At 49.7% G+C, this 13,093-nt stretch overlaps 1 protein-coding gene across 3 annotated transcripts in view; it reads left to right on the top strand.

Annotated features, from left to right (window-relative positions):
• Positions 1-12,808, top strand: part of BCO1 (beta-carotene oxygenase 1) — a 102,604-nt gene extending 89,796 nt beyond the window's left edge. For all 3 annotated transcript variants that reach the window (XM_047793258.1, XM_047793259.1, XM_047793260.1), the window contains 4 exons: positions 5,317-5,422; positions 8,384-8,478; positions 9,893-10,004; positions 12,417-12,808. In XM_047793258.1, coding sequence (XP_047649214.1) covers positions 5,317-5,422; positions 8,384-8,478; positions 9,893-10,004; positions 12,417-12,646 — 543 coding nt within the window. In that variant the 3' untranslated portion in view covers positions 12,647-12,808. The remainder of the gene's footprint in view (positions 1-5,316; positions 5,423-8,383; positions 8,479-9,892; positions 10,005-12,416) is intronic.
• The last annotated feature ends 285 nt before the right edge of the window (positions 12,809-13,093 follow it).

The following is a 13,093-nucleotide window of genomic DNA, read 5'->3' as shown; positions in this document are numbered from 1 at the left end:
CAGGCAGACGCGGCCTGTGTCCAGATCCTGGGCTCTGATTCCATCCCGCCCAAAGGCTTCCATCCTGCTGGAGGGCCTTGGGGATTCTGCCCCTTCTCCAGTGCCCTTCAGTCTGGGGGCCTTCACACGTCACCGTCCCTCTGCCTGTGACCCTGTCCTCTTCCCATGAGACCTCTGCTCCTTTCTGGGCCAACTCACCTGGGGGTTCTGAGACCAGCCCAGTCTAGGCAGAACCTCCAGAGGAGGTGCCCAGGGCTCGGCGCTGCTCCATCCCCCCCCGCCCCCCCCCCCCCCCGGCCCCCGCGACTTCAGGTCTGGCATCCTGACCCCCTCAGCAGGTTTATATATTCTAATAGCACCTGCAGCTCCGTGCTAACATTGGTCTCGGGTGTAAGGAACTTGTTCCGTCACCTCTCCCTGTTGAAGCTCCCCGGGGCCAGGACTCTCTCTTGTCAGCAGTTTATCCCCTGCACCCATAACATGGTCTGGTACTCGGAGGGTCCTCATTAAGCCCTTTACTGTTTTAAAGGAATGAATGAAAAAGGTGAAGCAAGTTCTCCAAAAGGACACAAGGCCTTCCTTTAGCATTTGGAACGTCTCCCAAGTGGGACGTGCCTTCCACGTAGAACGGGCCGTAGTGAAGCATGTTCAAGTCTGTGGCCTCCCAGCTGCCCCACATTCTCTTGCGTTTGGGTCAGCTGGGGTCACAGGAAGGAGGGGCCCTTGGCACCTTCCACTGGCTTGTGCAGGGTGGCACAGGGGTGTCTGAGGTGGGGCAGGGCCCAGAGGCGTGTGGGCGGGGCCCTCAGGGGCACGGCCAGGGCAGACATTCCCTGCCATCTGCCCTGCCCTCGTCCTGCAGGGCTCCTGTGCTGCCTCCAGGAGGGGTGGGGGTGGCATCTTGGACCTAGAAGGGGTAGCTCAGCTCCTAGCTCACATTTGTCTTGTCTTCAAACTCAAAAATGAAAACCCAGCAATAAGAGAAGCCACCGTTTCTTGAGAGGTCATCTACTGGTGTTAGATGCTGTTTCTGCTCTTGGACCCAGGTCAGAGGGACCCCTGTGCTGGCCTTGGCACTCTTGGGGCCTGGATCTGGCCTTTTTCCAGCAGTGTTCCTTCTCCACAGGACGAGGAGTTCACAGGGCGCCCACCCACCTGGCTCCAACCCTGACCTGGGATCCTTGAACTCCCTGCACAAATACCTCGTGCCCACCTGCAGTGCCTCTGGCCTCCTAAGGGCAGGCTGTGCCACTGGCCCGGCCTGGGGCCCATGAGGTAGGCAGGGCTGGCTGGGGTGTTGTGCAGCAGAGAGAAAAGGACGCAGGGAGCCCAGGACCAGAGGCTGGTCCACATTCTCCCACCCAGTTCCAGCGCAGAAGGCCAAGGAGTCCTGGAATTCTAAATTCCCACGAGTCCCTCCAGACCAGCACTGGGTGCTAGAACCTGCTGCAGTGAAGGAACTCATTCTCAGTCCAGTGCAGGAGCTGTCAGACACAAGTGATACTGAAATGTGGCCAGTGCAGCCCAGAAATGGAATGGTTTTTTGTTGTTGTTGTTTTTAGGGCTACACCCCTGGCATATGTTAGATCCCAGGCCAGGGGATGAATCAGAGCTGTAGCTGTCAGCTTGCACCACAGCCACAGCAACACCAGATCTGAGCCGCATCTGCAACCTACACCGTAGCTCATGGCAATGCTGGATCCTTAACCCACTAAGCGAGGTCGGGGATCAAACCCACGTCTTTATGGATACGAGTCAGGTTCCTAACCTGCTGAGCCACAATAGGAACTCTGGGATTTTAAATTTTACTTAATTTTCATTTAAATTTGTGGTTGCCGTATTAGACAGTGCACTTCCACAATATTATAAATCTCTCTGCGTCGAGGACATGGGAGAGAAAGGCATTTACTTAACAATTTGATATATGTAGACATGGGGCTGGTACATGTCCACGCTCACCCTGGGTCCTACACATTTGAGGGCCTGTGAAATGCTTTGCACGCTTCTCACCTAATGTCCATGACAGTCCTCGGAGTTCTCTAAGGTCTCCGTGACTGCAGAGGAACGAGAAAGTAACTTTCCCAACATCCCAGAAATCATCCGTGAAATTTGAGTTGGATTAGAAAGCATGTCTGCTTGCTCTCAGTTACTAACTACAATGGCCTGGCCCTGGACCAGGTGTTTTCATAACCACTGTTTAATTTAATCCTAACCACAATCCTCAGATGCGGGTCGAACCTCACTTATACTAACCCCCTGTCTAAAAGTTAGATTGTCTCCTGTTTTACAAACAAGGAAGCAGGCTCAAGGTCACGTGCTCAAGGAGACCTGCTCAAGTTCAAGTGGAAAGCTGTAGCGAGAGGTGTCACACCCTCAGCTGCCAAACCCCAAAGCCTGTGTTTAATGGGATTACTGACATGGCTGCTTCTGCTGGGAATTCCCTTGAGTTGCATGTTTTCAGAACCAGGTCTCAGGACTTGGTTGGATTCTGGCTGGAAAGCAATTTGTTCCCCAAGTTGAGTACATTGGCCGCAGAAAGCAGCCGAATCATGTTGGTTACTGCTGTGTGTGGAAAAATTCATTTTATGCCCCAACCAGTCTAACCAGTTTCAGGCTGGAGCTTGAAAAGTCTCTGTAGAGAATCAAGCCTGGGCCGCACACAGAGGCCTGTGGCTGCCTCGTGGCTCGTGAGGCTCCAGGTAGGGCCTCTCACAGTTTGCGGGGCTGTGCACACAGGTGGAGGCATTCAGAGCTTCTGCTTACAGGACACCCGATGTGCCAGGTACTGGGTGACTTTTTCATGCCCTTTGTCTGATTCTTACAACCACCTGCAAAGCACACGTTCTGCCACTTGATGACTGAAGGAAAAGTTCATTGAGTCATGCAAGTCCCTCAACAGTTACTCCCTGGGAGCTGTGTGCTGTGCACTGAATATAATCTGGCCACTGTCTTCATAGGGAAGACACCATGAAAGAAGGAAACAGTTCCATCAAGGATGTAATCACAGCCTTGGGACACTGCAGACTGAGTTGTCAGGGAACGGCAGCCTCAGGGCCTTTGCACCTGCTTTGCCTGTTGCCTGCTGTGCTTTTGCTTCTGAGCAGGAGAATCACTGTGAAGGTCTGAGCCCAGCCTCTGCTCCCCTCGGTGTGACAATGGGCAAGCCCCTTTCCTTCCGTGGGCCTCTTTTTCCTCTTCGATTAATTGGGATTACACTAAACAAAATCTCAAAGGACCCCTGCAATTCAAATTCGAGGGCAGAAAATTTCCCACCTTCCCAACAAAAAGCTGCTGTTGTTCAGATAGGTTTCTTTTGCATTATAAAAGCCCATTTTGGAAAATTTGGAAAGTAGAGGAAAACTTTTATTTTAAATTTTTTTTTTTTTCATTTTTAGGGCTGCACCTGCAGCATATGGAAATTCTCAGGCTAGGGGTCGAATTGGAGCTGCAGCTGCTGGCCTACACCACAGCCACAGACATGCCAGATCCGAGCAATATCTGTGACCTACCCCACAGCTGTCAGCAACACCAGATCCTTTAACTCACTGAACAAGGCCAGGAATAAGACCTGCCCTCATGGATACTAGTCGGCTTCTTAACCTGCTGAGTTACAATGGGAACTCCCTTAAGAAAAGTTTAAATTAGAAGTCAGGCATAGCAGTATTCTCCCCAGTAACTCCATGAAAATAGGGACTGTCGGTCTAGTTCCTCATTTTCCTCCGATGCTATAACCTGAACTCACCCCCAGTGCTAGTAGCAATAATAGTAATAATAATGCAGTGATATTATCAATAGCAGTTACCATTAGTCTAGCATTTACTGCTATCCAGGCTGTCTTGTAAAGCAACTACATGGATGATTTTATTTCATATGCATAATAACTCACTGACATTTATATTATTTATACAATGCTTGTGCATTATACAAATGGGGAACCTGAACTTCAGGGATGCTAAGTCGTTTGTTCAAGGTCCTGTAACAAGTGTGTGGGAATAATAGATGCTCGATAAATATTTAATTGTGTTAATTGCCTCTCCTGGGTGGAACAATGATGGTAAAGCACTGAAAAAAAAGTCTGATTGTCACTTGAGACCAAGAGATGTCCTTAATAGATAACTTTACCCCAAGTAATTTTTTTTCTTTTTCGTTTTTTTGTCTTTTTGCTATTTCTTGGGCCACTCCCTCGGCATATGGAGGTTCCCAGGCTAGGGGTTGAATCGGAGCTGTAGCCACCGGCCTACGCCAGAGCCACAGCAACGCGGGATCCGAGCCGCATCTGCAACCTACACCACAGCTCACGGCAACGCCGGATCGTCAACCCACTGAACAAGGTCAGGGACCGAACCCGCAACCTCATGGTTCCTAATCGGATTCGTTAACCACTGTGCCATGACGAGAACTCCCTGCCCCAAGTAATTTTTATTATTACATGTTTTTCTTTTCAACAGTGATACTTTTCATAGGAGAAAATGCTGAAATTACAGATGAGCATAGAATAAGAAACTAAAGTCCCCAGAATCCCACTGTGTGCGGTATTGTTACTATTTGGTGTATTTCTTCCAGGCTCTTTTTTTTTTTTTTGTCTTTTCTAGGGCCGCATCCGCAGCATGTGGAGGTTCCCAGGCTAGGGGTCAAATCGGAGCTGTAGCCGACAGCCTACACCACAGCCACAGCAGCTCAGGATCTGAGCCACGTCTGCGACTCACATCACAGCTCATTAACCCAGTGAGCGAGACCAGGGATCAAACCTGAAACCTTGTGGTTCCTAGTCAGATTCATTAACCACTGAGCCAAGACAGGGGCTCCCAGGCTCTTTTCAATGTAATTTTTCTTCCTTTTGTTTTTTAACATGGTTGAGCATGTACAGTAAGTTTACTGCGTGTACAGTAAGTTTACTGCTTTTGCCACTCAGTATTCAACCATGAGCATTTCCCATGTAATTATGAACTCTTTATAAAAACCTTTTTAATGATGGATGCAGGCTTTTACAGGTAGTTAAAACGTGAGACTGTGTAAGTACCCTAATTACACCTGCGAGGGATCAGAGCCCAGAGCAAAAGGAAAGATCCATGGATGGGTTCAGGGGCCCCCTCTCTACCACCCACCAACTATGCCCTCTTGGGGGAGTCATTCTCCACCCCCTATTCTCATGTTTCACTGAGAAGACCAATCATATAATACCTGCTTTATCCAGTGGCTCATGTGAGGCCAGAACAAGATGACAGACACTGAAGCGTTTTTTGAAATGTGTACAAGAAGGCACACATTTGCCCTAGATAACAAGTTATTCTTTTTTTGGAAAACCGATTCTTTCAGGATGCAGACGTGGGTTCCAATTTAATCAAACTGGCGTCTACTACAGCCAGAGCCCTGAAGGAAAAAGATGACCAAATCTACTGCCAGCCGGAGCTGCTCTGCAAAGGTGAAATGCATCTCTCTCCTAGGTTTAGGGAGGGGGTCTGCTCGTTCTTTGAGGTGGGGGCTGTCCCGGGCTTTGGAGAATGTTGAACTCAGCATCCCTGGCCTCCAGCTAGAATAGAAGCCCTTGTGGTGGGGACCAGTTTCTGCACTCACTGTTGTCACCAGCACATGACAGAGGCCTGACTTGGAGCAGGCTGGGCTCAGTACTTAAGTGCGCAATGAACGGGCCTGCCCAGGACACAGGCTGGGGAGTGCCAGGGCGTGGCTCTAATCTGGGAGGCTGGCTACCCAAGTCACTCCCCATGCCAGGCGTTTGGAAGGGACAGCCCTGGGGACTCTCCTAGGATGACCTCAAGTCTGCCCACCAAGAACCACTTCTGCCGGAGGCATCCTGCGGATCCTGTAGCAGGTTCTGTGTGGCGCCCCAGCCTTTTGGAGTCTTTGGAAATGAATGTAGAGTGTTCTTCCCAGTTCTTTTGTTGGTTCGTTTGTTTGTTTGTTTTTGGCAGTGCTTGCAACTTGCAGAAGTTTCCAGGCTGGGGATTGAATCTACGCCACAGCAGTGATAATGCCAGGTTCATAACCACCAGCCCACCAGGAAACTCCAGTCCCAGTTCTCAAGGCATCAGCTTCCATCTCCGCTCCCCTGTCACATTGTGTGGGCAGATGAAGGCTTCATACACTGAGGTCTTTTTGTTTCTGAGAAGGAATTCTTGTTTATCGTGGCAACCTTGGGCAGCCCTGAAAACTATGACCGTAGACAAATCCCTCATAACCCTCCACCCATGACAGCCCTTTGCACACGTCCATGCAGCCTTCTCATTGTGTGGGGGTGGCTTGGCATTTGCCAGGCCCTCTTCCAGGGGCTCCCAACTTCCTGCTCTTTCCTCCCAACAGTCTCATCCTGTTCTCATCACATGAAGTGTGTTCACAACCAAAGGGCCTTAGTTGACGGCCTGGCCCGCAGTGAGGGTCCAGCTAAAAGCAGCCGTTATTAGAGTTTAAGAGGCAGGGCTGCCGCAGATTTTTCCTGTTGTGGCGCGAAGATGGCAAAGCTGAGAATAATTTGGTAACTTGCCTGAAGTTTGGCAGCAGAGCCAGGACCTGACTCGAAAACCCTCAACCTCTGCATTTACAGCTATACAAGATGCATACCATACCATCTACAGAGTTCCTGTTGTGGTGCAGCAGAAACGAATCCGACTAGGAACGATGAGGTTGCGGGTTCAATCCCTGGCCTCGCTCAGTGGGTTAAGGATCTGGCATCACCATGAAATGTGGTGTAGGTCTCAGATGTGGCTCAGATCCAGCCTTGATTTGGCCGTGGTGTAGGCCAGGCCACTCCTACCGGGCATTCTCTTCTAGCCTGGGAAACTCCTTATGCTGCGAGTGCGGCCCTTAAAAGCAAAAAAGAAAAAAGAAAAAAAAAAGTATACCATATCATCCAAAGTGTTCTGAAATGGTTTCTTCTACTTAATGAATGTAGCTTGGGAATTTTTCCCACATTCTGAAGATTCTTCAAGAACATGGCTTTAGTAGCCGCATGGAATTCACAGGGGTGAATCATATTTTGCTTAACCAAGTGCCTGTAGCTGGTCATTTACAGGAAAGTGGGGGAGGGTGACGGAGACCAGGTGTGAGGAGCCCGGGAGTGTCACGGGAGGTCTCGGGCCTGCTCTGGGACCAACAGTGGCATCTTTTTCTGACTTGAGTGTGTGAATGCCATCCTCACGTTCACCTTGCCTTACCTCTTTGGCCATTTCATGGTTCTCGTCTGTGGGATTAGGCATCTTCCTGTCGCAGTGGTCCCCCCCCTCCCTGCTCCACTGAGCCCAGTAACCCTTACATCCTGCATCCTTGTCAGCAGGCCCCTACACGGTTGATGCTTCCATCTCTCCTGCTTTTTCTTAGACATTATATTTTCATCAGCAGTTGGCTCCAACTACTTGGAGTATTTCATAAGAGGGAATTTCATGTCAGTATTTGCCTTTAAAAATTTAAATGGACACAACAGACATATATACATATATATGCATGGACGTGGACAAAATTTTAAGTTTTTTGGATTACAAAAGTAATAGGTGTCATGATAATTTCACATATTGAGCACAGGAAACTCTACTCAGTGTTCTATAATAACCAAATGGGAAAAGAGTCTGAAAAAACAGTAATACATGAGTAACTGAATCACTTTGTGAGGTGAACATTTTCCCATGTTATTAAAATCCTTTAGAAACATGACTTTTACATAACGTTATTAGAGTTCACCAGATTTATTTAAATATTCCCCACTGACACACCTTTCCATAGCTTCGGAAGTTTCTATTTACACCCACACCCACATGTGTGCACACGTATTTTTTTTAAGAGCTTCAAAAAATTGCAGCAGCCTCTGATTTTAATCATACAATTCTCTTTGATTTCTATCTTGGATAATTAAAGATATTTTATTTAATTATCTAGAAGTTCCCGTCATGGCTCCGTGGTTAACGAACCTGACTAGTATCCATGAAGACGCAGGTTTGATCCCTGGCCTCATTTAGTGGGTTAAGGATCCAGCGTTGCCATGAGCTGTGGTGTAGGTCACAGATGCAGCTCAGATCCTGTGTTGCTGTGGCTGTGGCTGTGGCTGTGGCTGGCAGCCTCAGCTCAAATTTGACCCCTAGCCTGGGTACCTCCATATGCTATGAGTGTGGCCCTAACATGACAACAACAGCAACAACAACAACAACAGGTCTATCCTATGTTTTTCCTGAAGCTTCTAATAGAATCGCGCAATTGTCAGAGGTCCCCTCCTTCTGCCTTTGACCACCATTGGTCCAATCCAGGGCCTGAGTCAAGTTCGGGGATCCTGACTTGGAAGCTGGTTTTGTAGAAAGGATGCCCAGACTGTTTGCCATGAAGGGCAGTGGTCCCAGCCCTCAGTGAAGGGGGGCTTGTCAGCTCTGTCATTTCCTTATAGGCTTAGAGCTGCCTCGGATCAATTATGCTTACAACGGGAAGCCATACCGCTACGTCTTTGCTGCCGAAGTCCAGTGGAGCCCCATCCCAACCAAGGTACTGGTCCCTCTGGGATGATGCCTATATCAATTGTGCCTGTCTACTGAGCTGAGTTCCCAGGTCTCGGGGATGGGTCTAAGTCAGGGAGTGAGGTCATTTTGGGACAAAATATACTGGAAGCAAAGATGGACCAAGACAGGAATAGCACCTAAGGGCCTATTGCTCAGGAAAGAGGTGGTGACTGGAGTTTATCCACTGATTTCTTTTTTGGATGCTTTTTTTTTTTTTGGCCAAGACATGCAGTGGGTTGATGTGGGATCTCAGTTCTCAGCCAAGGATTGAACCTGGGCCACAGGGGTGAACGTGCTGAATCCTAACCACTAGGCCACCAGGGAACTCCCTGGAAGCATGTTTATGGAGCCGTAGCTATGTGCTCCCACATGGTAGGCCTGAGGAAAAGGAAGAGAAACGAGGGAAATTCCAGCTCCTGCTCCCAGGCAGCTCACTGTCTCAAGCAAAGAGGGTGGAGCTGAAACTCAGAGGATTTATTTTGGTTTTGAACACTTGCTATTTCCCAGGTACCATGCTGAGTTCTGTACAGACGTCACTTTTCGTAGGAGCTTCATTTTTTAGTAATAAAGTGGATGATCTCTTTTTAAAAATGTAAGCAGTACTGAAATGTACAAAGCAAAAAATGAAGGTACACACACACACACGCGCACACACACACACAAGCACACATGCACACACACCCAAAGTCACTCCCCTCTAGTCCACACCCTAAAGGGAAAGAGGCCTGTTACAGCTGGAGGGAAGGCCAGGGACTCTCACTTTGACAACAGCAAAGGAATCATATTATACTTTGAAGATGTGCATTGAATACACTGGTTTTTCTAACACGTGTGAAAATTACAGTACAGTGCCAAATACCAGGCAAGTCCAGGGTTTTTATTTCTGAAAGAATTCAGTGTGAGGAGTTCCCATTATGGTGCAGTGGAAACGAATCCCACTAGTATCCATGAGGATGTGGGTTCGATCCCTGCCCTCATTTAGCGGGTTGGGGATCTGGTGTTGCTGTGAGCTGTGGTGTAGGTCACAGATGAGGCTCAGATCCCGCATAGCTGTGGCTGTGGTGTAGGCCAGTAGTTACAGCTCTGTTTTGACCCCTAGCCTGGGAATCTCCATATGCCCCAGGTTCGGCGCTAAAAAAAAAAAAAAAAAAAAAAAATCACTGTGTAGTGTCATCCCTGCAGTGGGAGGACCTTTGCTTAAAGTCTGAGCAGAAGGAGAGCTGCTTTCATTCCTGTTGTGACATGTCCGGAGGCAGATTTGAGATGTTTATGTGCCAGTGGCAGAGTCCACGTTTGAGGGGCTCACCCCCCTCTCTCTGGGGCCTTTATTACTTCCTGTTTGCAGGGAATAAGCATGTTCTCCAACCACCTTCCCATGTTTCTCCCCTTTGGACACACAGGTCATAAAATATGACCTTCTCGCCAAGTCGTCCTTGAGTTGGGGTGAGGCGCACTGCTGGCCCGCGGAGCCCCTGTTCGTGCCTACGCCGGGTGCCCAGGACGAGGATGACGGTAAGGCCCCAGGAGGGGCTGCACTGTGTTTGTGATGACTCCACAGACAGACATGATTTGGGGACAGGCGACCCCCTGTCACACAGCGGGTGGAGTCGTGTTTTGAAGCCCAGATGCATCTGAGTCCAAAGCGTAGGGTGAGGGAGTCCCCAAACCCACTGCCACTTCTGATACCAGCTGCAAGTTCAGGGGTCCCCAAGACCACCCTCAGCTTCAGTGGAAGGACTCATGGAACACACTGAAAACTGTTACCGTCAGGATTTATCACAGCAAAAGCACACAGATGGAAAGAGAAAAGGCGAGTAGGGCAGAATCCAGGAGAGCCCCATGCAGGGAGTTCTGCCGTTCCCTTCCTGCAGGGGTCATGGTCACCATCAGGCCAACTTCCCCAGCAACATGCGGGGGGTGGGGGCAGCGGGCAGCCAGGGAAGCTCACCCAGCCTGTGTCTGAGCCTGCATGGACATGCTGACCTCTAGTCTTCAGCCCCTCTGGAGGTCAAGCTGATACCAGTGGCCCAAAGCCTCCCCTGAAATTACTTTGCTTGGATGAGTTATATGGCAAAGCCCCAAGTAAATAAAGGCACACTCATGGGGCCGAAGGTCTAAGGGCTTGGAGGTTGTCTCCCAGGAGCAGAAGGTCAGACCTCCCTTTCTGGGGAGGTGAAATAGTTTGCAACACAAAATCCTACTTTCTTTCCACTGAGCAGTACTACTCTCCCCCAGAGTGTAGGTTTTATTTGTTTGTTTGTTTGTTTTTGCTTTTTAGGGCCGCACATGGAAGTTCCCGGGCTAGGGATCAAATCAGAGCTGTAGCTGCTGCCCTACACCACAGCCATAGCAATGCCAGATCCTTAACCCACTGATCAAGGTCAGGGATCAAACCCATGTCCTCAGGGATACTAGTCGGGTTCGTTACCACTAGCCAACATAGGAACTCCCAGGGGTTTTTTTGGTTTGTTTTGATTTGTTTGTTTGTTTATGGCTACACCCGCAGCAAATGTAAATTCCTGGGCCAGGGATTGAATCAGAGCCACATCTGAGACCTACACTGTTGCTGCAGCAACACTGGATCCTTGAACCTACTGCGCCAGACCAGGGATCAAACGCGAACCTCCACAGCAACCCAAGCAGCTGCAGTCTGATTCTTAACCCACTGTGCCATGCAGGAACTCCCATAGAATCTTAATTTTAAAATTCATTGCAATGGCTGAGTTGGAATTCATAACTCCTGCTTAAGCATGTAAATTTTCCATGGAGCCCCTAGAAACGCATGTGGCCCACCTCTCTTGTCTGGGTTTCCAAAGGACCCAATGGTCTTTTCCCTCCTTGATTCTTCCTTTGCCCCAGAAAAGCCTTGCCCACCCCCTGGTGGTGCTAGAAGGTAATCAGAACACTGGGTGAGACTGCCCACACCTTTGGAGGAGGGCAGGCTGCCCCCCTGAGCCTGCTAGCTACTTCCCTCAGGTGGGAAGGGAGTAGTTTTTCTATCCAGGCTTCATCTTCCTACCGACCTACATGGCACAGCATGCCAGGCAGGGGACCCCGTGTCATTGCCACCTCCAGGGTCAGGGGGTACCACTGCCAGCCGAGGCTGGCCTCCCCCTGGGCTGGGCAAGGGTGTCCCACACATTCTCTTGTGGGCAGAGAGCAGCCTGGTCATCATTTTAGCAAGGGAGAGGCTCAGAAAGTGAGGTCATGTCGTCACAGTCACACAAGCAGTGCCTATAGAAGGAGGGTTTGAATCCATGCCAATCTGACCTCACCCACACTCGGTCCCTCTGAAACCTGGGAGGCCTCGGGAGGAGTCATGAATATTTGCTGGAAGTTTGTGTGCATTATTTCATTTAGCCCTCTCTCCCTTGCAAGGATTTAGAGCATTCCCACTTTACAGAGGGCAACGCTGAGGTCACAGGCGTGCTGCAGAGGCATGAAATGAATTGGACTCACTCAGCACAGTGGTCCGAGTTTAGTGGAGTGGCGTATATTAGCCTAAGTGAGGCATCAAAGCTGATTCTTTGTGACTGGAGTTTCTGAAAAGCAGGAAAATAGCCCCCCTCACAGCAGACAGTAATTTACAAAGTGCTGTTGTAATTGACTGTGCAGATCCTCTCAGCAGCCCTTCTGAGGGTGGGAGGATTATGGCCCCTCTACAGCTGAAGAGTCTGGGCTTTAGAAAGGGAGGGGACTGGCCCAGCCAGGACTGGAACCGCATCTGCCCATCCCCAGCCTTCGGCTCTTCTCGGTCTTTCCCTTCTGCTTGGGCGAAGTACCAAATTCACGTCCCTTCTGTTTTGATTAGATACTTACGATCAAAGGACGGGGAGACAGAGCTGGGAAGCTTATCCCTGCAGCTGGAGGAGGTTCAAGGCTGCACTTTTATAAAGAGTTTCTTTTTGTTTCCTTTCCTCAAAGGAATTATCTTATCAGCCATCGTCTCTACCGATCCCCAGAAGCTGCCGTTTCTGCTTGTTCTGGATGCCAAAACTTTTACGGAATTGGCTCGTGCTTCCGTTGGCGTAGACATGCACCTGGATCTCCACGGGCTCTTCATCCCGGGTGCAGCCTGGGATGTGGAGAAGCAGACCCCTTCCCAGGAGGAGCAGGGCAGGGCGGTGGACCACGGGGTAGCCCCGCGGACCTGACGGTTGGGGCTCAGGCCCAGGAGAACAGTTCCATGGGACCCAAGAACTGGTCCCTCCCTGGCGGGAGGGGGTCCCTCCTTTCATGTGGGGCTTCTTCTTGCTGTGGTTGCTTTGAGACAAGGTTATGGTAATAGAGCTTGTCAGTATCTTTTCTTCATTTTATTTTGGCCGTAAAGACCCTATTTGAAAGTTGATCAAATTTCTGTTGATTAGCTCTAGCACTTCTAAGAAAGTGCCTTTCCTTTAGTATAAAGACCATGACCATGAATCAGAAATTGTGGAAGTTCCCATCGTGGCTCAGTGATAACAAACCCAGCTAGCATCCATGAGGACGCGGGTTCCATCCCTGGCCTCCCTCCGTGGGTTAATGATCCGGCATTGCCGTGAACTGTGGTGTAGGTCGAAGAGGAGGCTCAGATCCCGCATTGCTGTGGCTTGTGGTGTAGG

This window comes from Phacochoerus africanus, chromosome 8, assembly GCF_016906955.1.
Source record: "Phacochoerus africanus isolate WHEZ1 chromosome 8, ROS_Pafr_v1, whole genome shotgun sequence".
NCBI lineage: Eukaryota > Metazoa > Chordata > Mammalia > Artiodactyla > Suidae > Phacochoerus > Phacochoerus africanus.
The sequence above is the reverse complement of the archived record's forward strand: the minus strand, read 5'-3'. Positions and strand labels throughout refer to the sequence as shown.